The sequence below is a fragment of the Pempheris klunzingeri genome, chromosome 19 (genome assembly GCF_042242105.1).
Source record: "Pempheris klunzingeri isolate RE-2024b chromosome 19, fPemKlu1.hap1, whole genome shotgun sequence".
Classification (NCBI taxonomy): domain Eukaryota; kingdom Metazoa; phylum Chordata; class Actinopteri; order Acropomatiformes; family Pempheridae; genus Pempheris; species Pempheris klunzingeri.
In genome coordinates, this window is record NC_092030.1 from 20,907,480 (window position 1) to 20,935,376 (window position 27,897).

Below are 27,897 nucleotides of genomic sequence, written 5' to 3' on the forward strand. Positions count from 1 at the left end.
AAGGATCCCGTTGCAGCCTGTTGACTGAGGTGATCTACTGGACCTACGAGTCATTTTGAACTCAAAATATAATAACACCAAAGTTACCCTCTAAAGATTTCTGAATTCCCACAACAGCTTTTATGTTTTGCATAATCTTCACCATCCAGAAATGGCTGCCGTTGAGTGGAGGGTGTGTTTTCAAACTTTGTGGCTTCCACACGTCACACCACAACGAGGAAGCTGAGAAAGCTGAAGAAGAAGCCGCTCAGGTGGAAACGCTCAGTCAGTCTGGCACGAGGCTATCAACTGGATGCCTGTGTGAAATCAGTCCCAGAGAAGAAGTCACCTCACTCACTGGTCAGATTTAATCTTCTACAATGGGCGACTTGGATCTGTCTCAGGGTCTTGAGTGGTAAGAAAATCTGCAATGATTAGTTTGGACCTAATGTCGTATTATTTCTAAATGAGTTACTCTAAATGTTTTCTTCACTCCTCCGACTGTTGGAAATGAGAAGATTGCATGTGAAAAGTATAAAAATGTGTGATTTCAGTTCAGACGTGATGTCCTCATGGGCGGCTGGGAGCTGAAAATCTGGTTTTATATTCTGAAAAAGGGAACGACTGACTGACCTACTGACTGAAAAAGGGAACGACCCGTCCACGCGTCGTGTTTCGCTTCTCACTTAGAGCATCTCTCAATTTTACTTATTAAGCACGACCAAACTCAAGAGTGATGGGTGGTTTGAGTGTCCTTTGTAACTGTTAGGAGCATTTAAAGTGGTTTATTTGACATTTATCTCTTTGGTCTTTCAGCCCACCTGAAATAAATGAGTCGGGGTTTCAATCCTGCTGCTTTGACATGATGGTAAGATGAAAATTCTCTGATTTCAGCCTCTTCAATGTGAATATTTTCTGCTTTCTTTGCTCCCCTGTGGCTGTAAACTGAAAATCGTTGGTGTTGCAAATAAAAAAAGACCATTTGAAGGACGTCATGTTGCGCTTTAGGCAACGCTGGTCGAACTTTTTCGTCATTTTCTGACATTTGACGGACCCAACAACTCATCGATTAGTCGAGAAAACAAGCAGCTCTCTCACTGTTAGTGCATAAATCCATATTTCTTTTGCCTTGACCTCAATCTGAGTGATCCAACACTTGTGATACACAGTGAATTAACAGCTGCAGAGTATTTAATCTGATAGGTTTTAGCTTTTAGGAGCTACTTGATCCAAATACTGAAGGTCCTGGTTCATAAGTTCATAAGCCAAGTATTCACATTAGAGAGCTGGGGGGTGGTGGGGGGGGGTTGTGCTCGAAGAAGAGTTTGGTAAACAAGGTGCTCTTGTGTGGTTTCTGCAGGATGTTCAGCAGGAGATCCTCAGACTCGACGACGGTCTCGACATGCTGGTTTCCCACAACCCTAACACCATGAGCTGCGTGGCCTCGCTGCTGCTGTCGGTGAACAAGGTGAAAAAGCTCCTCAACAGGAGGCAGCTCAGCGACCAAGAGTTCTGCAGCACCATCTTGGACGTCCTGGTGGAGGGTGGGTGGCGACTAGATGTTTGGCGTGAGGAGGCCAGGAGAAATAGTTTTTATAATTCAAGTTTGTTTTATTTATTAGTGTTTTCTGTGATGGTGACTCCACTTTTTCTTTTTTCTTTTTTTTTACAGAGAGGCACGTCGAGACGACTGGGAACCCCCCCCAAACAAATGGGAAACCCCCATTTCAGCGTGTCAACAGCATGAAACTGTGCACATTGTGTGACGATGATGACAAAGACATCATCTACGACCCGGCAAAGCTGCAGCTGAGGGCATTCCTTCTGAAAGGAGGACAAACTGAGCACAGAGGTTAGAGAATGTGGTAAAAAAACAAAAACAAAGCACAAACACATGTACTCAAGGATAATAGCCTAATAAAGGATAATAGAGCTACTTTTACACCACATTACACTACATTTCAGAGGGATTTATAAGTTTATAGAATACAGCGACTTGTTAAATGTTGATTCATTTGATGATTTTCAACATTTTTTGCTTTGTGAGTTGCATAAAGAAATCAGTATGGAGTTAAAAAGAGACTCCACCAGACTCTACTTAGAAAAACAGCATTTATGCCTCATAGAACACGTTAGTTGATGGTGCAGCGCTGCGTTGAACAGTTTGTGTTGTTTGTGTTGTTCTGTGACTTTGGTGTTTTTAAAGGGTTAGTTCAGATCCAACACAAGATTTGTGTGACACACGATAACGCAAATAAACTAAGCAACTGAAGCAGCGATACACCAGGAACCTCTGTTATCGTGAGGTAAAATCACTGGTTTTGTCAATGGAGTCTGGTGACTTTTAAGGAAGCGATGTTTGTGGTTAAACAAAAAGGATTATCGCTCTCTTCAAACTCTTTTTACCTCACAGAACACGGGAGTTGCTGATCCACTGCTGCCTTGGTTGGTTAGTTTGTTTGCGTTATTGTGCGACGTTGGTGTTTTGAAGAGTGAGTTTTGATCCAGACTAACGTGTTAAGACACCAAAGTCACAGTAACTAGAGTACCAACTCCTCCTGTGTTCTGTGAGCTAAAATCCCTGGTTTTGTGAATGGAGTCTGGTGTGTTTGCAGAGAGCTTTTCCTTAAATTAAAGCTTCCTCCAATACCACACTGTAGTGGCTTCAATCACATCACGTTCTCTGTTATTTCCAGGGAATTTTCAGATGTCCAAGTACAGCACGGGCTCCTCTGACGGATGCCAGGCTGTCATGATCTCCATCGTCAATAGCAGCCTGTACTTTTCCTGCTCCAGGCAAAGCGACCAGCCGATGTTGAGCCTGGAGGTGAGCAGAACATCACGTTTAAATGCTGCTTACACATCTAGTGTGCGGTTCATGTGTTTAGCTAGACTAGAGCTAGCGGCTGCTTAGCCTAGCTTAGCATAGCTTAGCTAGCTCTGTCTAAAGGTAACTAAACCTACCAAGCACAGTTAGCATGTCATGTTTTGTTTGTTTAATCTGTAGAAAGACTGAAGTTTAACACCAACAGGTTTTTAAAGCAGCACTATTTCTTTGTGCTAAGCTAAGCTAAGCTAAATTTCATGATGTCACTTTTGATTTTGACTTGAATATCCAAACATCAACTTTGTGTAATGTAGACCTGAGTCTTATAATTTAGAGTTTTTAATCTTATAATTAACTTTTTAAGTGCAACTTTTTATCCTATAATTTCAGTGTCTTATCTCATTTTTCAATTTTCAACACTTAATTTCGACTTTGTATCTTTGTACCTTTTGTACCCTGTATCTTATAGTTTTCACTTTTTATCTCATAATTTTCACTTTTATCTCATAATTTTGATTTTTTATCTCGTAATTTTCACTTTTTATCTCATAAATTTCACTATTATCTCATAATTTTCACTTTTTATCTCGTAATTTTCACTTTTTATCTTGTAATTTTGACTTCTTATCCCATAATTTTCACTTTTATCTCATAATTTTCACTTTTTATCTCATAATTTTCACTTTGTACCTCATAAATTAGACTTGCATCGTACCATTTTGACTCACTCGACGTAAAGGTAGTAACTTTTCAGCTTTTTCACCTGCAGAATTACCATGAGACACATTTCTCTTTGTCTTTCCTGTGGCAGGAATGCTCCGTGGGGGATTTAACGAGCATCAGCCATGGGGGAAGCATGGCCCGTTTCCTCTTCTACAGGAACACCCTGTGCTCCATGACCACGTTTCAGTCGGTCAACTGTCCCGGCTGGTTCATCAGCACGTCTCAGACAGACAAACAGCCCGTGGAGATGTGTGAGCAGGACGCTTGCAGATACATGAACTTCAAAATGAACTAGAGAGCACAGCTGAAGTTAAGCTTGAACAGAATTATGCTTTTTGTTTTACCTTTGTTCTGTCTCACCACTAGATGGAGCGAGCGCCCTCTGTGGGTGGTGGGACGACAAATATTAATTCATGTAACCCACTTTTGACTTTGAATTTTGACTTTGTAACTCACAATTTAGACGTGTATATTCCAATTTTCATTTATATCCAATAAGTTTTACTTTTTATCACTTAATTTTCACTTTATAACTCTTCATTTTCACTTTATAATTCATAATATTCACTTTATAATTCATAATATTCACTTTATAACTCTTCATTTTCACTTTTTATCTCTTAGTTTTAAAAAAGATCTTTATATCAATTCTTTACTCGCTGACAAAATGCTTAATATGTAGTAAATTGATCTACTTTATTAAAGAAAGTTGTAACAGGATATTCCTTTAAAAGCTATTAGCGTTAACTTCATTTTTCTGTTGTCTGTGATCACAAATATGCTTTCTTGTAACAGTGAAATCAAGAAATGAGTGTGTAAAACGTTACAAGTTTTAAAAGTGTAATGGGCTAAATGTCCCTGTTTCTGTGAAAAAACTACATTTTTATGTTGTTTTTTTTATTTTTTACATGAGTTGTGCACACAACGTGAATATCACATGTCTAGAGTTCTTTTCTGTAATGTGAACAAATATTGTACTTCAATGATACTTCAATCATTTGTTATTATTTTTTTGACTTTTTAAGTACATATTTTTGATTTATGATCCAAATTTTGACTCAAATATCCTAAAATCAGCTTTTACTCAGACTTTTATCTCATAATTTAAACTTTTCATGTCATAATTTAGACTCGTCTCTTATGATTTTGACTTTATATCTTATAATGTTGACATTTTTAGCTTATAATCTTTACTCTTTTTCTTATGATATTGACATTTTATCTCATAACTTTGACTTTTTCAGATCCTTAAGTAAAAGTACTAATACCACACTGTACTTTAATGTACTCCAAGTGATGTAAATGTGAAAATTAGGATTTGTGAGAATTCGAAACACACTTGCAACACAATTGTATCACATCAACAGTGTGTTGTAAATGTACTTTTGCGCTGTATTTAGTATTTTTAAAGCTTTACATTAATAAAAAGTGTATTTACAGCAAAGTTCTACAACAATATAAAGCCACATACTTTAAGTATAATGTTATTAAACTATAATGTAGAGTCTCAGTACAGTACTGCTGTACTCTGTAGTATAACAGTACTATATATACCGTTATAGTACTGAGATTAATACTACAGTAAGTATGCTTACAGTGCATTACTATTATCATGCTTTATATACACTTTTAAATAATGTCCAGTACCATTTTAGTACAAATCAAGTGCACTATTCTGTTCCCGGACAACCTGCGCTTCAATTTTGAGAAAGAAAAACAAAACAATTTTATTGATATTAAAAGATTAATAGAAATTTTGCACACTTTAGAGCTTTACAGCAAAAAAAAAACCTCTTTATTTGAACGAGTAAAAAGTAAAAAACTTGTTTAATTTGCTGCAGTATCCCGCTAACAGGCTAACTTAGCTAATAAAACTGTAGCGCACAACGGCTGCATTTGCATTTTAAAAGAAAAGTAGAAACACATAGATTCGTACAAAAATAACAGCGGTAGCGTCTTTTCAGGAGAATAATCTGCAAATAAAAACAGCTACGTTGGTTTTTTTTGTTGTTGTTGATGGGTTTTTTCCAGCCCTGGTGCATGAAGTTCACAGCAGCGGCCAAAAAAACAAAGCAGCCTGTTGCTCTGCGAGGTCAAACACAGTTTGCACAGTTGCCGTATAAACTCCAGGATTTAGATGTCGATTAATCTTATGGGAATATCAGATTAATAACATACTGATCCCAGTCTTCGGTGGACAGCAAGGAGGAAGCTGCCCTGGAATTAAACTGCTCCGATCTTATATTAATAACCCGTATTTGCTGGGATTAACGACTTCAGAAAAGTGCTGGCAGTTTATTTTAGCTTAGTTTAGCATAAAGATCAGACAAAGGCAAACAGCTGGCTCTGTCTGAGGCACAACGACTTTCATTTACGACAGAGTTTAATGCTCAAAGCCTCTGCAGGTACAGAAATAACAAATCCAGCTTTAGAGGCGCTGGGAGGCGGATTCTGAAACCAGGCTAGCTGTTTCCCTCTGTTTCCAGTCTTTATGCTAAGCTAAGCTAAGCTAAGCTAAGCTACCTTTATTTGTTTGTCCATTTGTGTGAAAAATGTCCCACTGTGATGAAAACTCATGTGTCTGACGGCCATTTAGGCCGGAAATAAACACCCATGCTCCAAAAATAGACCCCCTCCCTGCAGCTGTGAGTTCAGTGGCGGGGGCCCTGTCCATGGTGCTGAATCGGCAGCGGTGTGGGGGGGGGGTGGTGGTTTGCCCTTAAAGGGACAGTTTGGGCTTTTTGGAGGTGGGTTGTTTGAGGTTCTAATGTCGTCAAAGTGTGCTAACACGTTACTTCTGATCCGAACTATTCATTTAAAACACTGAAGTCACAGAATAACCGACTGAGGCAGCGACAGACCAGCACCTCCAGTGCTCTGTGAGCTAAAATCACTGTTTTTGTCAATGGAGTCTGGTGCCTTTGAAGCGAGAGAAAACACTGAGAGAACGACTTCAGTTCCCCGTCGGCTGTTTAGCGGTGAAAATATTCCAAATATAGCGTAACACCACATCTAACCTCCCCACAAATCATTTGAACTATCCCTTTAATAGGCATCTCTCTCTCTCTCCCTCTCTCTCTCTCTCTCTCTCTCTCTCTCTGGCCTCACACCAGATGAGATTTCAAATGATTTTGCTGTTGCAGAATCATGAGTTTGATCATGTTGTTTTGTTTGTCCGTGGTGATAACGGGCTGTCAGATTAAAGGGAAAATGCATCACTTCATTTTTTATCTTCTCAACTAACTCTTATATCAAATATTTCCCAAAATGCTGAACTGTTGCTTGGTTGTTGTATATTTTGTATTCACGCCTGTTTTAATAATCTATCTATCTATTTATCTATCTATAATATACATGACGTGCCCTATTTATTGTCCACACACCCGACACACATGCACAACCGCCTGCAAATCTGAGTTTCCCAGCGCTCACCAAATTAAATGTCAGTCTGTCCTCACACTTAACAATAACAGACTTATGGAAACTCAGCCAATCAGAGGCAGCTCAGAGCAGGCCGACTTCCTCTCATTGGTTCAGCCTGCGCGGGTTTGCATGGCGACACCTTGGGCTGCTTCTTGACTGACTGCACAGCAGCGAGGGATGCTGAGGCTCCGTGGCTCCGTGGCTCTGTGGCTCTGTGGCTCTGTGGCCACGTCGTGGCTGCGTAAAAGCAGATTATACACTGATGTGCATTTAACTTTGAGGAGGCAAAGCGGAGAGGTCAAGAGCTGAGGAGGAAATACATGTGGAAGCACATGAGCTGTCGTCTTCTGCTCTCTCTCTCACACACACACACACACACACACACACACACACGTAGAGTTTAATCTGGGAGGATGCAGGCCGTCTGCGGGCTTTATTCTCAACGGAGTGATTTATAGATGCTGCAGCTCACACAAAAAATCCTCACAACCCCTTCCTCCAGTTTCAGTCATTGCCTAAGATGCAAAAAAGAAAATCACGTGTCTGTGTGTGTGAGAGCAAAAGGAGGTGTGTGTGTGTGTGTGTGTGTGTGTGTGTGTGTGTGTGTGTGTGTGTGTGTGTGTGTGTGTGTGTGTGTGTGTGTGTGTGTGTGTGTGTGTGTGTGTGTGTGTGTGTGTGTGTGCATGTAAACATCACCTCAGAGGGAAGGAAACAGGTGATCTCATGTCTGAAATCAGGAGAAAAACTTAAAAATCACATCCACTGAAACTGCACACACACTCACATGTGCAGGAGTGCATGACCACTGGTGATCCCATTGTGTGTGTGTGTGTGTGTGTGTGTGTGTGTGTGTGTCTCCCTCTGCCATGCACATTCCCGGCACATGGCAACAGAAGCTAAATATAGCCGCGGCAGCCCGGCTTCACAGCAGGATCATGCTTCCTCTTGCTAACGTAGGATCCCTCCCCGCCGCTGTCCCTGTTTCTCCGCTTTCCCACAAACATGGGTTCCTCCCCTCCCCTCCCTCCCTCCTCTCCCTCCCCTCTTCCTCCTTTTCTTCCTCTTCACACCCCTCCTCTCTCTCTCTCTCTCTCTCTCTCTCTCTCTCTCTCTCTCTCCTTTTGTCACTTCCCCTCCATCTTCCTCTCCAGATTCTCTCTCGCTCCTGTCTGCAGATACAGATTCAGACACGCAGGGCTTCTGCAACCTGATGATGGAAGTAACTGGGCTGTGGATGTACAGTAGACACACACACACACACACACACACACACACACACACACACACACACACACACACAGTGCACTAACTCCAGTACAGTTGTGAGGTACTGAAACATTTAATTTTCATGCTACTTTATTCTTCTCCCTCGCTGCATTTCAGGGGGACGACAGTAAACTGCTCCTATGATACACGATTGGTAGAAATCAGATGATGATGATCCCATTTTTCTGCATGAAATACTTTTATTTTGGGTGATACTGTGTGTACTTTGATTAAGCAACATGCTCAGTGCAGTGCAGTATTGTTTCTTTGCTGTATTGGTAGTTTTAACGAATACTTCACTGGTTTCTAGTCATCTTGTGATACTTTGTGGGATTTCGGTGCCTTCGAATGGGGTCGTCGTTCCCTCTTTTGTGGTGTTTCGGAAGTGGAAAGTTCCTGGAAACACAAGTTGAGGCCACAAAGTGAATTATTCTGTGGATAATGGTAAATTAATACATCGTCATTTTAATTTTCTGTCTGAGGAAAATGTTCATAATCCCTCACATCTCCTGCACTAGCCTAACGTTACCTGCTCGCTCGCTAGCTAGCTAAAGCGTTAACCTCAGTGACTTCTGGATGCGCTGCCTAGCAACACTGCCTAGCAACACCGCCTAGCAACAGTGTTCTCACAGCGTGACCACTTGAATGCTGAAATTTTAGCATTTATCGCTGTTTTATCGTCGTTCTTATCTTCATATCATTTCATAATCTTGATATTTTAATTCCCATAATATCCCTGATAGTCTTTGGTACCAAACTGTGAGTTTATAGTGACGTAACTGCTGGTAAATAACTTATAAAGGTATAATGTGTAAAGTTTAAACATTTAAATCTTTTAAAAAACCACTAAACCTCTGTTATTGTTTGCTGAGTTGTCCGAATTGTTTCCGACAACATTCAAACCCAGGAAAATCTATAATTTGTGCTTATTCTAAATCATATTTGTAACTTATAATCACATTTTTTTAAAAATATATCATAGCATGCTGTCTTACATGATGGCAAAACATTATTCATATGCTATTTTCATGTTACTAATATTACTAATATGTTTATTTCTATGGGAAAAAAAACTTGTACATACATTTACATTGATGTGTTATTACTTTTACACAACTAGAGGATCTTTATACTTCCATTCATTCATTCTAAATTATATTGGTAGCTTTAAAATCACATTTTTTAAATACATCTTTATTGTAAAATACAAATCATACTGTATAAATACATCAGTGCTGATCGTCTCTCTCATATATTGATGTATTATTACTTTTACCACAGTCAAGGATCTGAATACTTCCACCTCTGACACATACATGCTCATATTTATAGAAGTCAGTGGGGTTGGTGCTGACTGATCCTTGCAGGATAGTAATGGACTGCTGGGAGCATGTGGTATAATCCCGGCTTGATTTGGCACACAGCCTGCGAGGTATTACATTGCTCACAGGCTGCATTAGTGTGTAGTGTGCTGCTCACATGTGCGTGCCTGCACACATTACTGCCGCGCTGCCCCGGGAGGTGAGAGCGGGATGAAAGTGGTGATGGGAGGTCACCGGGGACGCCGAGCGTTCCTGCTCGGAGATGAACACATTCACAGTGCATGTGGACGTGTGGAGGAATATCTGCTGGCTCTGATGGAGGAAATGTTAATGCTAATTATGGGTATCTTGTTTGTTTGGGGCTTAAGTGGAGCTACAATTATAGCCTGGATTATAATTTAGCACTTTGAACGTCTGAAACTGTTTTTATAACTGACTGATTATGAGGTGAGACATTTGCAGAGGTGGATAATAACTACAGTCATTTACTTGAGTGTTAAACTTACATTGAATTGGTGGTTTTTCCATTTAATGTGACATTCTCCACTGTAGAACTGACAGTGCACATTAATAAACATTATTTCACAGCTTTGTTGAGTTATTGATTCTGATTACGGCATTCTGCAGTCGGTTATTTCTGTATAACGATGGGTTATAGAAGCTGTGGACGCAGTTTTTATAATGGAAGCGATAAAATCATTTCTAAATCCAAAAAAATCTAATTTTTTTGCCCCTGCATCACCCTGTTGTCGTTTTGTGATAATGACCGTACAAAAAAAAGTAAAAAACAATATTTTCTTCTTTTAAATTTTGTCATTTCATTGTTATAATTATTGTTATTATGTAAACTCTTGCACTCTTTCATAAAGGATCTATAAAAGAATAGAAGAATAAAATGATGAAAGTTATCACAATATCAATATTTTATAACGCCGTCGAGCCATTTTCCTGAACGACCAAGATGGAGACCAAGAACATTCTGCTGAATCTGATCATCACATCAGTATTAAACAAACTTAACGGTATATTTTCTCTAAAAAAAAAGAATAAATACTTCGCTCAGCACTACGTCACACGTTTCGCTGCTATCCAACAGCGTCCGGTGGCATTTTGGTCTGCGCCCCTTGAAACATTGAGAGTTTTGGCAACGTCAGGCTAAATTTTTATGGCGAATGTCACAAGGCCTGGTGCAACAGTGTAGCACACACACACACACACACACACAAATGCTAATGTGTGAACGCTTACAAAATAGACCCAAATAATTTGTGAACTGGACTGTGCACCAAATCTGTGGTTGGCAGATGTGAGAAGAAGGTACCGACAGCTCTGCCGACCGCCTTCTACTATTTCAGGGCAGACTTCTGCGTGCGCACAGTGAAAGTGTTTAGCAGAAAGTGCTGAGGGTGATCACATGTCTCTGAGTCACACTGGTCGCTATAAGCAGATGATGTTTTACGTTCTCGTGCAGATTATCATCAGATTGGCGTTTGTTTGTGTTACATGAGTGTAAAGTAATGAAATGGACAGTTTTCTATTTATTATGTTATATGTTCGTTCGTGGTCTCTGTGTTTGAAGCTTTTGTCGTTCGTTTTTTGCAGGATTTTGGTCTTGTCTCAAATTGTGATTTTGACCTGATGGTGGCGCTACAGGAAAAGTCAGAGGATCACCAAAGTTATTACAGTTCATCATGAGGGGAGCGTGAATGTCTCTACCAAATATTGTGCAAATCCATCAAGCAAATCGCTGAATAAGTGGTACATCTGATGTGTTAGTTTGTGCCAAACAGTTTGATAAATGTTGAGATGTTTCACTGGATACGGGATTATCATTAGGATTCATCCTCTGGGGATCATGCATGTCTCTACCAAACATTGTGCAAATCCATCAAGCAAATCGCTGAATGAGTGGTACATCTGATGTGCTAGTTTGTGCCAATGTATTTGGCAGATGTTGAGATGGTTCACTGGATAAGTGATTAATATCAGGTTTTATCCTCTGGGGACCATGAATGTCTGGACCAAATATTGTGCCATCATTGAATAAGTGAATGTGCTGGTTTGTGCCAAACCATTTGGTGGACGTTAAGGTGTTTCACTGTATTTTGACCTGCTGGTGATGCTACAGTGCAAATCAGGGGATTTCTAAAATCTATAAGATCCATCCTCTGGGGATCATGCATGCCTCTACAAAACTACGTGCAAATCCATCAAGCAAACCACTAAATAAGTGGTGCATTTGATGTGCTAGTTTGTGCCAAACAGTTTGGTAAATGTTGAGATGATCCACTGGATAAGTGATTATCATTAGGATTCATCCTCTGGGGATCATGCATGTCTCTACCAAACATTGTGCAAATCCATCAAGCAAACCACTGAATAAGTGGTGCATTTGATGTGCTAGTTTGTGCCAACGTATTTGGTAGATGTCCACTGGATAAGTGGTTATTATTAGGATTCATCCTCTGGGGGCCATGAACATCTACGTTTTGTGCCAATCCATGATTGAAAAAGTGATGGATTTGATGTGCTTGTTTGTGCCAACATATTTGGTAAATGTTGAGATCACTGGATAAGTGAACATTTTGACCTGCTGGGGGTGCAACAGTAAAAATATCTACAGGTTTCATCCTCTGGGGATCATGAATGTCGTTGAAATATTTCAGTCTGAACAAATTGGTATTTAAATGGAATAAAGATGTCTCTTGAACAAACGTCACCAGGTTTTGTTGGCACCGTTCGACCCTCAGCCATGAAGCCTGCTGGACGAGAGTGAGAGCCATCTGGAAGCAATGCTAAAGCCACGGACATACCAAAATAAAAGCCCCAAAAAAGGTAAGCTATATTTATATGTTTTAAACGTACCGTGCAAATATTTTAGGCCTCAAACAAAAGGGCAAAGCATCCAAATACAAGTGTGAGTCACAGCATGGTTACATTCTTCACCTCATACTCAGAGAGACCACATCTGTCAATGCTGCGCTGCAAAACCCAAAGATTTAACTTTTTATATTTATAAAATATCTTCTCGTCTTTAGTCACAGCAGCAGGCAGAGTGGAGGATTTGTTCTCCTGAGCTGCAGCAGTGTGCTGTCAGCTCTCATTACGGGCCGTGAGGATCCGGCCTCGCACCTCAGAGCCGGGGAACCACGTCGTCTTGTAATATGTGACATTACATGCAGCGCATCTGCTTGAATATGCAAAGAGAGGCTCATGATTCAAAATGCCGGCTGAGGGCCTTTAACTGTGCTACCATCTTCTTATTTTTCCTTGTTTTGTCCCATATTTTCTTCAAAGTCTCTGTCTGATTTCCTTCCAGTGAGTATTTTAAGTGATTGTTCCATTAGTGTCTCCCTGTGTGTTTGAACAATGCAAGGCTGGTTAAAACCAGCTGTCTGTCAGAGGAGGAAAAACTACAGGTTGCCAACTTTCCATGGCACAATAACAAAGCCGTCAGATTCAGGCAGCCACCAAACGGACTGCAGATAAACAAGTGTTCATTTTTCAGGAATGTTTGCAAAAAAAAAAAGGAAAGGAAATCTTTTCACGTCAGAGTCAGATTTCATGAAAAATGTGAGGAATTAATTTGTACCTTGATTAATCTAGTTTCTGTTTTGTTGCTGCGTTTCAAATATTTGATTCTGTAATGCAAAGGTTTTCAAACTGAGGCAGAGTTGAAGGGGAGACGTGGTGGATGAGTCATAACTCTGAACACACAGACATGATGCACGTATTTTTAGATTCAGATATACACCGCCTGAGGACGTACATCATCTCTGGTGTCCTCCGCGAATTCATGTCTATGAAATCGCTGAACAAAGACGCTCCTTGTAACTCCAGAACTTGGCTAAGAATCATCACGTTTTAAAGTTTTCTTCACTGTCAAAGTACTCCAGTGATAGTTGCCTGTACATCTGTGAGCACACTGCAAACACGAGCTGCTAATAGCTAATTCGGCATATTTCACTGCGTGTGAAACTTCATATGAAGTTTTGAAATTGATGAATCTCACTGACTTTTCATCCAGCACCACTGGCAGGTTGACAGCCTGTAGAAACACGGATTGATTCACCTGATTAGCGTCATCCGCTGCGATTTTGCGTAATAGTAGCTCGCCTGCAAGAAGCAGGTCAGACGGCAGAATGTCCACATACAATGGCGACAGAAAGCCGAGGATAAAGGAGGAAACCGGCCAATAATAAGAGCAGCAGATAAGGTTAAACACAAATTATGAGATGTTACTATCAGAACAACCCTTCCACCATGACGTCCTCTGCATTACAAAAGTTTAAACTAAATTCCTCATATTCTCCGGCCATTAAGAAACATAATTCATCAAGACATGAAAGAGGAGAAGTCAGGACAAAGCTTCTAATGAGGACCCAGTGGGAGGCTTGGGATAAATGTATGCGGATATATGTAGGTCAAAAACTCAGGGAGTCCCACCAGAGAGAGTCAGCGGCGGCCTACGAGCTGACCGCCCGATAATCACAGAGGACGGTTCGCCTCTCGCTGTGGGAAGAAGCGTTAGCCGAGACGTTTCCACCATCACTTTGAGAGCTTGAGTTAACTGGAATGAGAAATGAAACAGAAAAGGAGGCAGAGTTAGTGGTGTGCCACAGCTGGCAGCAGAGTTTTTGGATAATAAATGACATTTGAACACAGTACTTGTATTTGGAGGTCCTATTAGAGAAAGTTTATATGGTTTCATTGTCAGGAAACACAAACAATCTGCTGCTTCGCTCTCGCCGTCGACGTCCTCGTGTTAGGGGACGGTCGGCCTGCTGAATGGCTGGAAGAGGTCATGTGATCAACAGATCAACCTTGTGACATCACAATGGGAGCGAAATCTGAACAGAGCTTTTTTCACACACTTATTTATGTTGAAGAGACATTAAAAAGTGGATTTTGCACAATGTGGGACCGTTAACAGTCCAAAGATTTATCTGTTTTATACTGGATTTAAGTCTTTTCTATTTTCATACCTGTTTTTAAACTTTCTTTTCACAGTTGACTTAATATTAAGCTGCTAATCTCCCTGATGTGGGATTAATAAAGTTTGTCTTATCTTATCTTGTCTATAGAGAGGAAGAAACGATGGTGGACTCAGCACACGGGAACATGGATGTATTAAGAGACTCAGGTCAGTCACTTCCAAGCTAGCATCTCATGCCTGTTGAGCTAACTTCCTGTTAGCCCTCTGCTAACTTCCTGTTAGCCCTCTGCTAACTCGAATAGGGTCAAATTATCCAATTTTGCGTTAGTGGACGTTCTGATGGTTCTGGTGTAATTGCCTTCAAAGCCCGGCGCACTTCCTGTGGGCTTGGCGGGGACCTGCTGAATGGCTGGAAGAGGTCATGTGATCGACAGATCCCCTTATGACATCACAAAGGGAGTCAAATCTAAATAGTGTGTTTTACTGGAAGATGGAGCAGGAGAAACAATCTTTTCCACATATTTATGTTGAAAAGACATTAAAAAAGTGTATTTTGCATAACATGTGACCTTTAAAGAATTAGACTCGAGGCTTCCCGGCATGAACAAAACGTCTCTCACAGCTGCACGCGCACTACCTGTGTAATGTGTTTCTGCACATGTGAGCAGATCTCAGCACAATCGGGCTGTTGTGCTACTGTGTCCGCAGGCCATGAGGTCCTAATGGCACAGCTGACTCCTTGACCAGGAATGTCAAGTCTGTGGAGGGCTCCCACATTAAAATAGCCGGCGTGCCCTGTCAGCACGGCCCCACAGCGTACGAGCAGGGCGCCTGACAGCTGCCAAATCTACGGGTGAGCTACCGAGTGGGGGGTGCTGAGGGTAAAGAGCCCAACAGAGCCGACAAGGAAGAAGAAGAATCAGCACGAGGGGATCAAATTACCCCGAGGTCGTCGTTTTCTTCTTCTTCTGCTTCTTCTTCTTCTTCCATCATCCCCCCACCAGAGTCAGGACACAAGTTCAGCTGCATGTTTCCACACAATACGTTCATCTCATAAGCGCACTGAGGGTTACAGACTGCAGAGCGTCCACGACTAAACGGCACGTCGTTTTGATTTGACGTGGATTCGAGAACAAGCTCTTGTTGTGCGGAGGCGTTTCCTGCAGACAGTCTTTATTAACTTTAGGGACAGCTGCTGTGTCACGCCAAACAGTGTGTGTGTGTGTGTGTGAGTGTGTGTGAGGGGAGCAACTGTAAAGCATATGCTTCCCATACCTCCCAATCAGGGCTGCAGCTAACAAAACAATTATTTTCACTGATTTTATCTTTAAAAACTCTCAGAAAACTGAAAAATGCTTCTTATAGTTTCCACAAATCCAAGATGGCGGCTTGAGTCACAAGTTTGCTTTAAGGAAATCAACTTTGTTTTATTATTTTTTGTCTTGAAATGTCTTCACATAATACATTTTCCTTTCCAAGTGTTTAAAAATAGATTAAGCAGATTATTGTCACTGATTTTATCCCTAAAACTTCTCAGAAAACAGTGAAAAATGCTTCTTATAGTTTCCACGAATCCAAGATGGCGCCTTAAAAGATCTAGTTTTTGTACGATCATCAATCCAAAACCCAAAGATAGCAAATCCTCACATCTCAAAGACTCACATCTGGCCACTGGTGTTTATTTTCACGATCAATTACGTCATTAAAACGTCAAAAAGTAGCAAAAAACGTCCGTCACAGCTTAAGTACAGTTTTAAAGTACTGCACTACATTTATTTGACAACTTTAGTTTCTTTCCTGATTCAGATTGATACTATAAAATATAATTAACACATGTTTTTTGATGTTATATGAATAAGTGGAGCCATCAGCCTACAGTACACTGTGGATCTTGCATGTTTTACCACTATATGTACGTATATCCTCTCATTATACACCAGTAAAGTCAAATCCACTCTAAATTCATATATGAAGAGATGTTTATGAATTAAATGCACGTTGATTCAAATTAGTGAACACATTTACCGGCTGCATCATTATGAAGTGAACACATTAAAGCATCACTACACTGATTTCTTTGATATGGTTTGGAATTGGTCCATTCTGCGTAATAAGTACTTTTACTTTTGTGTATTTCTACTTGAGTGAAAGTACTTTCTGATTAATCGTTCAGTTAAAGTGACGTCTTCAGATGATCAGATTTGATTCGTCCGACCAATAATTCACAGATTTAAGTTACCTGAAACGATTAATCGACTATTCCTTTTGGTCTTAACAGTAACTTTTCAAAATAAGAGTCTTACCAAACATGGGTTTATATAATAAGACGCATTGACAGTTAAAACCTGCTATGAATAATAATAATAATCCAATGATATAATAATAAATATAACACCGATGGAGGCCATTCAGCCTGATGGGTCTTCTTCGACTTTATCTCAGCTGTTGTTTGTTTCTCTCAAGTGAAAAAGTAAAAGTCCTCAGATTTCCAACAGTAAATAAATCTAAGTAGAATATAAAACAGCATTAATAAGCTGAAAAAAACCCAAACATATGCAGATTATTTTCAGAATAACTCATCAAGGCTGCTCAAAATGTCACTTATGTGGTTTTAACCAAACCAGGCAAAGCTGAAAACAACAACCAGCAACAAGTTTGATAACCGGTTTGTCAGTTTGGACGTTTTTCAAGCAGGAATTATAAACATTTCCCTTTTTCCATCTGCTCAGATGTGAACTCAGATGTGAACGTTTACTTGTTTTCTTTGTCTCAAATGACTGAAAACTGCACATATTTTGGTTTTTAACAGCCGGTGGAACATAATCGATGAAGTGTTGATGTGTGTGGTTGATGCTTTGTGTGGCATCTTATTAAATCCTCAGTGTTAAAAGTGAAAGCACGATAATCTGACGTAGCGCTCACAGTAAAAATAAGAACTATAGCTGCTATTTATCATGAAAACATGATTCATTGGACCCTGCAGATGTCGCTGAGAGCCGTTTGGTCAGCGTGGACGTCACCACGTCAGGGTCAGAGGTCATTTATTAGCCGCTAGCGACATAAATAGCATATTATTAACGATATATTATTATTGCTGTGTGATACAGATGAACTAGCACAGAAACACCAGAATCAAATAACTCTGAATCTGAGCATCAACTATGTCCTTGAGTGGTTTTTGCATATTTTAAAGAGAGGAAAAAAACAGAGAAGTGCTCACTAGGCAACCATTTTGATAACTGATTAACAATTTAAGTAATTTAGCAAGTAAAAACAGCCCCAAACCTCTGCTCTCAGCCTCTCATGTGTGAGGATTTGCTTCATTTTCTCTGTTTCATGTCAGTATAAAGTAAATATCTTTGTGTTTTGGGCGGCTGAACAGAAAGAAAAACAAGCAATTTAAAGATTTTTGACTTTTGAAAAGCGGGACAGACACTTTCAGACATTTCATGGACCAAAAAAATACTCAGATCAGATCGATCGCTGATGAAAATGTCACGGTGGTGCAGGTTTTATCTGCAGGTATGAAAACAGGGACTTACAGATGTACAGGCACAACATTGGGTATTGCATTTAGAGTTGTTTTTAATTAAGGAAGTGTTATAGTTTCACTCTAGGGAAAACAAAATGAAAAATAACCCTGGAGGTTTGAGTCACAACTTTGTTTTAAGAAATTAACCTTTTTTTATTATTATTATTATCATCATCATCATTTTTAGTCTTGAAATTCCTTTACATAATACATTTTCCTTTATAAGTATTTCAAAATATCTTTTGCTGGTTTGTTCGGTAATATTTTTCCTATAAGTAGAATCTCATTTCAATATAGTTCTCTTTTGAAAAAACAAAAACAAAACAAAGAAAACAAAAGCATCCATCAATGCGTTTCTGTCCAGGGTCTTCACGTGTTGGAAGATGTTGTCAGTTAACGGCAGAAGATGGCTCGGGACGTCCGGCCCCGACCACGATGGTGACCCAGAGGCTGATGGGAAAAAGCTCATCCCCGGCGCTCTGCGGTCCGGCAGAGCCACAAGGTCCGAGGCGCCTCGCTGTATCCGATGCTCCTCGTCCAACTAGCCGGATATTTGGACCCTCGTAGTGGCACGTGGGAGCGCGTGAGCATCGTTAAGAGTCCCACATACATATATAAATAAATATATATGCATCTGTGTGTTGTCCCTGTGTGCTGCAGAGGTGGTGGTGGTGGTGGTGGTGGTGGTGGGGGCGGATGGCCTCTCCCCACTTGTTGGCTCTCCTGGCGGCCGTCCTCCAACACCAGGGATGCTCTGATGAGGGAAGAAACGCCGCTCTTCCCTCTTTTGAATCTGAAAATCTTGCTGAAAACAACAACAACACGAGCGGTGCCTTGAAGAAGATATTGCCACGATTGTATGTATAACATAAAACCCAGCTGATCCACACTGTAATCGACTACTGGAGTCAAAGCTTCCAGTTAAAGTCCTCGTTGTTTGGGGCTTTAGAAAATAATCCTCTCAGTAACTTCCCCTTAACATTTTGGGTAATCTTTTCGATTAACTGCCCGCCGCTGGCTGCTGCACTGCTCTCCATCTGCTCGCATGTTGCACCGCCAAACATCCACGGCAGCTTTTCTATACATTCCTCTCTGGTTCATCTGACTTCACTTGCAAAATAACCCCCACAAACTGCCCCCCTGAGGAGAGACCTGGACTGGAACAGGAATACAATGGATGCTGGCTCTCTCTCTCTCTCTCTCTCTCTCTCGCTCTCTCTCTATCCATAAACCAAGCAAGGAAAACATCTTAAACAGGTCTCGCTTTAAATATAAACTATGCTGCAGATAGGAAAACCATTCATTGGCTTCATTTCTAGTTATAAAAACCAATTTGCTGGGTTTAGTATGTTCTCTCGCCTCTCTCCTTTTTTTTTTTATAACAATAAAGCACTCTTTTTTTTTTTTCCGCCAATGAGATATATAGATATGTACATATCTATATATCTCATTTACACATTTAAGTCCACTTTCAGAGATTCACACAACCACTCCAACCCTCAAACTTTAGGATAATACACCAATAATTCCCTGCACATGTACTTTTTTTACGCCACGATACTTTAGTAGGCTATTACAGCACGATTTGTCATGCACTTTCTGTTTTTTTAGGTTTTGTTTTTTTGCAAAATACCCCTATGTTGCACATCTGTCATGAAACTGGACTAACAGCTGTTTCTTATATATTTTTCTCCCCCTCTCTCTCTCTCTCTCTCCCTCTCAGTCGTCATCCACGTCGTCCCCCTCGGACTCGTCCCTCCTCTCGTACATCTTATCCCGCTGCCTCTCCTGGATCTCCTTCATCTCCTCGGCGTATCTGCTGAACGCTCCCCCGAACTTGCTCCAGGCTTTGAAGGGGATGGTGATAGAGTTCCTGTAGCTGGGCTTCACCTCGCTCACCCGCAGGAACACCCCGTATTTGTTGGAGCCCACGTCGAAAAAGAACCGCTTGGAGTCCACCATGATGGAGGTGCCCTCGGGGAGCTCGCTGTAGCCCCCGGCGGCCGTGCCCCCGGCCAGCTCCTCGTCGTCTCCCCCGTAATCATCTATGAGCTTAGCGAGGGCGTCTCTGAACTCTATTAGCCCCTGGGCCGGAAGGGCTATGGTCTGGCCGGACAGCATGCCGCCCACGGGGCCCCCAACTCCGAAGCCCGGTCCGCGGTTGACGGTCTGCCGGATCCGCAGGAACCTCCCCCGCTGGTTCTCCTTCAAGTCCAGGTAGTATTTGCGGTTTTCGCGGACGAGAAACTCGCTCTTCAGAGCTCGCCTCGGCCCGCCGTCCTCACCCACCGTGGCCTGGGCTATCTGCTCCGGGCTGCTAGGCCCCAGCTGGGCGTAGTGCTCGATGAAATCCCCGAGGTAGTCACGGAACTCCGCCGCCACCGACAGCGAGAGGGTCAAGCGACTTTTGGAGCCCCCGGCCCCCACCTCGGCGATTTTGATGAACCGGCCCTTGCTGTTCTGCTTGACGTCCAGGTAGAAGCGCTTGTTCTGGATGTCGAGGCGCTTGGACGCCAGCTCCTGGGTCTCCTGGTCCCTCTGGAAGTGCTGGAAGCCGCCTCCGCCGCCTCCTCCTCCCCCGCTGCTGCCGCCGCGCTCACTCCCGCTGTCTCCATCCGCCATCTTCAGCTCCACCATTCGGCTTCTGCCCCGCTCTCCTGCGCAGCTGCTTTCTGCCTGCGCTCGGCCGGCGCGGTCACCATGGAGGCACGCCAGGGAGCGCTGTGATTGGCCCGACCGCCTGCCACTTCCGCAGATTCACACGGTTACGGCTCTCCCATTGGTTCGTCGGGATTCGCCGGCCACGCCCACACGCAGAATCTCTCGTCAGCCATTGGCTCAGAGTGAGTTTCCGTTCACGTACTTCTTGTTTTTTTACACACGCCCACCGGTTGTGAAATCTCTTTGTTTTTATGACATAATATGTTGGAAATTATGTTTTTTTTAATGTTTTCTTGGCTCCAGCTGATAAAATGTGTCACAATAACTTGTTTTCTTCCACACAGCTATAGTGGAGAGGAGCTTGGCAGTGTTTTGGGCACTTTTCTAAGCATAATAACAACATATATTAATATAAATATACAAGAATATTTCTCTAGTTGGCCAAATCTATTAATACAATCTTCTCTGTTATTGCTAGTGATGGAAAAAACATCTGTAACTTCAGAAAAAGTCACATGTGTAAAACCTGTCATAGTTAAAATAAAGTAAATCAAAAGTAAAAGCACTCGCAATGCAGAAAAAGATTTGTTCTATTTCTTATTAGTTATTATTATTTTATTATCTATGTGCTAATGTGTAACATCTCACTGGTGAAGATGGAGCTAATTTTAACTAATTAACACACCGTTTGATAGTCGAATCTATGATAATACGTCATATATTAAAAGCTATTCATGTATTTTATGTGTGAAATCTTAATTTTAAAAGTAATCAGTTACCTAACAGTGATTTTTAAGTATAATACATGAGTGTGAACACTTTTACATGATTTGGCAGCTTATAACGGGGCCTTGTGGGCTCCATAGGAGGACTTTTATTTAATGTTAATTAAAATATTCTATATACACCGTGGAAACTCACCACTGCTGCCGTTAATTTCTAACTAATTCAACCTTTAATTTGTGAGAAGAAGAATGTTTTATTTCCTCCCTAAAGCCACACAGTTATTTAAGCATCCACTCATAAATAATAGTCGTTAAAAATCCTTTATTTGCTATTAAAATATAGTTTTGTCTCGTGGCTTCATATTTAGTTTCGCTGTAGGTCACCACAGTGGAGCATCCTCCAAACTGGGTGACCTCGAAAACAAAAATGTACAAACCACCTCTGCCCTACATGATGTCGCACCTGTCACCAAACACAGACACTGAATATTAAATAGAATAAAAAAATACCAGAATACATTTAACAAACTTATAAATTAGTCCACTAACATGACAATTCAGCTCTCACGTGACCCTTTACTCCAATATTCTATTACTTCTACACACTTGAGGTATTTCTACTTAAATTTTTTCACTTTACGATACTTTATACTTCTACTATATAGATTAAGACATGAAAGAAAATAAAAATACAACCAGTTTATAAAATATGTTGTAGATTAAAATAAAGCAGTATTTGCACACAGGGATGTAAGATTTTATTGTAGAAATACTGAAATGATGAGCACCACTGCAGCCACCAACCAGACTCTATACAATTTTCAGCGTATTTAAAAAAAAACTCACAAAATGTGACAACACAAAGTGTTAATTTATATTTTCTGTAAATGTTATCTCCTTTGGTGATGAAAAGACATGATTCAGTCTTGAAAGAAGTTTGTTAAACTCTGTAGAAATAACCAAATAGCTTAAAATAAAATAAAATCAGTTTATAAGATATATGTTGTAGATGAAACGTTCCAGCAGTATGTAAACAGTATGTTTTAACAACATTAACATGCTGATTATATGACAATAAAACCAATCTAATACTTAAATAAAATATATAATGATAATAAAACTCTCTTTGTGGAGCAACCAGAGTAAACATTGACTGCACGGCTGAATCATATAATAGAATACATCAATATTATTGTTAACATTATTGTTGTTGCACTCCCTTTCTCTGCCCACAGGTGGCGCCATGGCTTCATTTGCCTCTCAGGTGAGTTTCCTGGTTGATTTTCCTCCCAGCTGCACCTGCCAGTTTAGAGGTGAAACCACAGCTGCAGAAACACACCACGGTTCCTGCGTGTTGTGTGTTTCTGCAGCCGCTTGTTTCACTTTGCATGCCCCGTGTCGTGTTAGCCTGGAAACTGTGTTCATAAGGTGTGCCAGCACACTTTAGGGCACGATAACGTGGTATTTATACACACTGATGTAGTATTTTATAGTGGAAATACTGTAACTGTGGGCCCAGATTCAGCAGTAACCAGACTCCATTCATTTTTTTATAAATACTCACAAAATGTCATATTTTATTCATTCATTTAAGTGTTGATTTATATTTTATGTAAATATTATCCACTTTGGTGATGACAAGCTTAATTCATCATATTTATCATCATCATATACCAGATTTATTCTGGTAAACCGGCTCCCTTAAGTCCGGAAACACCAGATTATTTATATTTTCTCTACATGTTGTTTCCCTTGGTGATGAAAAGCGTGATTCTAAACCCTGCTCCTTAAAGTCCAGAAACATCAAAGGAGTATTTGTACACACATAGCAAGGATTTCAAAGTATTAATACTGAAGTCATGAGCCCAGATTTACCCAGCTAACAAAAGCATTAAAGGAGAGGACTACAGTCGTCTACCAGACTCTGTACAATTTTCGGGGTATTTAAAGAAAATCACAAAACATCTCATTTTATTTATATTTATTGTAAATTTTATCTCTTTATTCTATTGTGTTCTACTGTTTCCTCACTGCCAACATTTTATTTTCCCCAAAAACATTAAATTAAGTCTGCACATTACCTCCCCTTCATGTCATCGAACTTTTAAACCTCTAAATTTCCTGAAATATTACCGAGAACATGTGACCTCGCATGAAAAGCACAAGTTAAAACGAGGATTGCTCAAAAACACAAACGCAGAATCATTAAGAAATTTCTCACTTTTAGGGAGAATAAAGTTGTGTGAATTAAAATATCAATCTAAACTTGTGAAGAGCTGGTACAGATTCAGCTGTAAGACAAAAAATCTTGGAAAAAAACTTGTTTGGAGAAGAAATTTGATTTAACTCTGTTTTCCTCACTTTCATCTTAGTAAAAGAAATAAGTAAAATACTCCATTACAATTAAAGGTCCTGCATATAAAAAGTAATGTAACTTTTTATTATCAACAAAATGTGCATAAATAGCAAAAATAAAAGTACTTATTGACTCCTGTCAGTATAATAATATTAGATATTAGATAACTCGTTACTTTACTGTAGTTCACGTCGACGTGGAGCCAGTTTGAACTTCTTTTTATTCTCTTTGGTACTTTTATCCATAATAAAAGCGTCATATTTTATAAACTTTGTAAAGTTAAGAGCTCCTACGACTGTTAAATAAATGTAGTGCAGTAAAAACTATAGTACAAGAACCATAAAAACTAACTGAAGCACTTAAGTCTGCAGCAGTAAATGTAGTTATCTACCTGTCAGGATACAGGATAAAGTATATTTCACTCATTTTACCTCCAGAGCAAACAAATAAAAGCCATCAGATAACCTGTAAAGTTGCGATAAAGACTTTATTTTAGCGATCTCATTTCACAGTTACACGACGACAGAAAATCAAATAAAACACTTCATAGACTCCAATTTAAATAGATCCAAACTATACATCAGTCACAAGCAGAGAGAAAACATCAACACACATTATTGCACACCACCCTGTTTGATCCGAGCTTCTAGCAGCGTCGGTCCTGTTCGGATACGATGGGAACACTTTAAAGTTCAACACATAAAGTCTCAGCTGGAGTAAAAGTGTGGGAGGAGGGGGGAGAGAGGGCAGAGCGTCAGTAGTACTGGGGGTAGGAGGGGTAGGGGCCCATGGCCGAGGGCAGCACGACCCCGGGGAGGCTGCTGTACTGGTAGAAAGAGTCCAGGGGCAGTGAGGGGACGCCGGGCAGGGGGGAGCCGTACTGCAGGCCGTGTGGGTGGACGTAGGAGGCTGCAGCCGGTCCCTCCTGTGCTCCTGCTGCTCCTGCTCCTCCTCCTGCTGCTGCCGAGTGGTAGCGGGGGTACGGCGCCGGCCTGTAGGCCTGCAGCTCGGGGTAATGCATCAGCTGAGAGGCGGCGTGAGCCTGGCAGGCGTGAGCCAGGGCGTCCTGCACCGTCCTCTTCAGCTTCATCCGCCGGTTCTGGAACCAGTTTCTGATCTGAGAAGACACACGCAAAGATACTGATTAAATATTTAAATAATTTAAAACATCAACTAAAATATACTGAGTTCAAGTCCACCTAATGATCAAATAAGTAAAACAAATTACTAAAAATAAAATAAGAAACATTAATTTAAAAAAATTCAAAATATTATGTTTATAAAAATAATAAAAATAAACACACAACTTTTAATCTAAAAATTTAAAGAATTAAAAAAAAATCAACTAAAAAATGCTGAGTTCACCAAATAATTAAATAAAATGAACAAATCACTAAAAATAGAAAATAAAAATGATTTAAAAAATAGATCATAAATAACAAATATCATATATATTAATAATTATTTAAAAAAATTACCAAAAAACAGTAATAAATACAAAATAATGAAATAATAAAATACCAAACTACACAAACAAAAAAAAACATAAAAATAGAACTAAATAAATCAACAAACTAGTCAAAGTTCCCCTCATGTCACTTTGAAATAGAAATTAATTTTCTAAAAACACAACAAACAGCCCAGAATAAGTTACCTGGTATCTATAAATGTTTTAATTCATCAACACTGCTGGAAATCTTATTTATTTATTTAGTGCTTTACTGACTTATAACTGGTCAAATTTACACATAATGAGTCTAAAAATACTTTAATTCTCTTAAAAAATCCAAATAATATGTAAGTTTTACTTTTTTATTTCACTATAAAGTAAAAGTGACCTCATTCATGACCTCAGATGACTCACATCCTGACAACATATTGATAAGATATTGTTATGGTCCTGATATAAGAGTATTGATGAGGTATTGGTAGAGTATTGGTAGAGTATTGGTAGAGTATTGGTAGAGTATTGATAGAGTATTGGTAGAGTATTGGTAGAGTATTGATAGAGTATTGGTAGAGTATTGGTAGAGTATTGGTAGAGTATTGATAGAGTATTGGTAGAGTATTGGTAGAGTATTGGGGGTTGTTACCTGCTTGTCAGACAGGTTGAGCTTCTTGCACAGCTCGGCCTTGTCTTGTGTTCCCAGGTAAGCGTTCCTCTTGAAGGCCCTCTCCATGCTGCTGATCTGCTCGGCGGTGAAGGCCGTGCGGGGTCTCCTCCCCGTCGGAGGGGACGCCGGCGAGGCCGAGGGACCGTCGGCGGGGGCCGAGGGGGACAGGGAGCGCCCCCCCTCGCTCTCGTAGCCGGAGGTCTCCTCCTCCGTCCCGCTGCTGAAACCTGCTTCAGACGCTGCAGAGGAACAGAGGAGGGTTTTATTAAAGGGATGTTCAGATCCTGCAAGTATGTGGATACTATGCTGAGGTAAAAGTACTAATACCACACAGTAAAAATACTCTGTTACAGTAAAAGTACTAATACCACACTGTAAAAATACTCTGTTACAGTAAAAGTACTAATACCACACAGTAGAAATACTCTATTACAAGTAAAAGTACTAATACTGCACTGTAAAGATACTCTGTTACATTAAAAGTATTAACTTTGCACAGTAATAATACTCTGTTACAGTAAAAGTACTAATACTGCACTGTAAACATACCTGTGAAACTACTACTACGCTGAAAAAAGTAAAAGTACAAGTAAAAACTGCAGTTTTTGGTTCCACCAAAAGGAAAAATGACTCCAACCATCATCAGAAAAGTAAAAAAAAGCAAATTATCTCTGCACTTTTATAACAAAACATCATATTTTAGGTTAAAAGAATAGATAAATGTAATGAAGATGTGAGATGTGGTGCAGTAAAAGTACACAGTGACATAGAAATAAAACACTTCAATAAAGTACAAGTACCTCACATTTTTACTTCAGTACAGGAGCTAAACTTCACTCTTCATCATTCAGTTAAAATCAGCGTTACAGCATTTAACTGTAACAGAAGTTTTGTATTTAACTCCTCCTGTTGACGTCTATGAGTGTGTGAGCAGATAAAACAGCACCAAACGCTGCTCACGTGTATAAAATGAGTCTGTGAGTGAGAACTTGTAGTTTCTGATGAATAATAAACTCTTCAAACGTCCTAAAACCTGTTTGTTGGAGGTGTGAAGTGAGTAAAGTAAGTAAGAGACTGTAACTGGACTCACCCTGGCTGCTGCTGTGGCCGGTTTGGTGCTGGGGGGGGCTCAGGCTGAAGCCCTGGCTGCTGCTTTCCTGCTGATTTTCAGACTTGGGCCTGCAGTAGAACCCCGGCAGGCTCTCCGAATGAGTCCCGCAGGCCGAGACGGCGTCCGCCCCCGCCGGCTGGCTGCTCTGGGCCATCCACTCGATGGAGAAGCGTCCCCTCATGGTGAGTAAATCCTGTCCAGAGTGCAACAGAAGGGTGCGTCCTGGTCCTGGTCCTGGTCCTGTCCTGGGTGAGTCCCGAATGCCCCCCTTTCATCACGGCCTGTCTGTATTTATAGCGGGCATCCCTCCCCAGCTCAAACTCCCCTCAGCCCGGAGATCAAAGCACACATCCTCCCCTCCCTCCCACCCTGCCCCTCCTTTAGTTTTCACAACTGGAGTAATTAAGACGTCTCATTCAGTCTCAATGAGGCTGTTACAACGTGGCTCCAGTCAGTCTGGGAAGGACCTCTGCCCACCCCCCCCCAGCCACCCTCCTCCATCCAGCCTCAGATCCCCAACACCTCCCCTCCTTCCTGCCTCCAAAAAACAAAAAGAAGAAAAAAAGATAATGGACACACCTCAGCCCGACCTGTCTGCATCTCCTCCTCTAACTGTGTCGGGACGCCTTCACAGGTTTTCTCCTCCTGAACGAACCCAAACATCTTCTTCAGCCACATTTCATCACGTCTTCTACGACTACAGCTGAGTTAAATCATCACGATGAGCATTAAAGCTTCCTCGGTGGACTCAGACGTGAACGGAGGAACTCCTGAGGTCTAAGATTTCTGCTTCTGAGTCGCCTGAACTGAAGAGAGACGTAAACAAATGAGAGAAAATTAGTTTGACGTCTCGTTTTTTTTGTCAATTTGATTCAGTTTCAAGGTGCTAGGAACCAAAAAATACAAGAAAAACGACACTAGA

The 27,897-nt window shown here is 40.7% G+C and overlaps 3 protein-coding genes across 3 annotated transcripts; 1 reads left to right on the forward strand and 2 right to left on the reverse strand.

The window, feature by feature from the left end:
• Positions 1-274: 274 nt before the first annotated feature.
• il1b (interleukin 1, beta) lies at positions 275-3,824 on the forward strand. The gene is made up of 6 exons (XM_070851069.1): positions 275-394; positions 796-847; positions 1,340-1,523; positions 1,652-1,831; positions 2,676-2,806; positions 3,618-3,824. The coding sequence occupies exons 1-6, from the start codon at positions 360-362 to the stop codon at positions 3,822-3,824; spliced, it is 789 nt and encodes a 262-aa protein (XP_070707170.1). The 5' UTR covers positions 275-359.
• A 14,226-nt stretch (positions 3,825-18,050) lies between these two features.
• On the reverse strand, positions 18,051-20,664 carry purbb (purine-rich element binding protein Bb). The gene has a single exon (XM_070850404.1). It carries the CDS (start codon positions 20,643-20,645, stop codon positions 19,728-19,730), a length of 918 nt encoding a protein of 305 aa, XP_070706505.1. The 5' UTR covers positions 20,646-20,664; the 3' UTR covers positions 18,051-19,727.
• A 3,572-nt stretch (positions 20,665-24,236) lies between these two features.
• Positions 24,237-27,602, reverse strand: ved (ventrally expressed dharma/bozozok antagonist). Its single transcript, XM_070851128.1, has 4 exons — positions 27,555-27,602; positions 26,955-27,220; positions 25,844-26,103; positions 24,237-24,867 (listed from the first exon to the last, which is right to left on the reverse strand). The coding sequence occupies exons 2-4, from the start codon at positions 27,154-27,156 to the stop codon at positions 24,505-24,507; spliced, it is 825 nt and encodes a 274-aa protein (XP_070707229.1). The 5' UTR covers positions 27,157-27,220; positions 27,555-27,602; the 3' UTR covers positions 24,237-24,504.
• Positions 27,603-27,897: the final 295 nt, after the last annotated feature.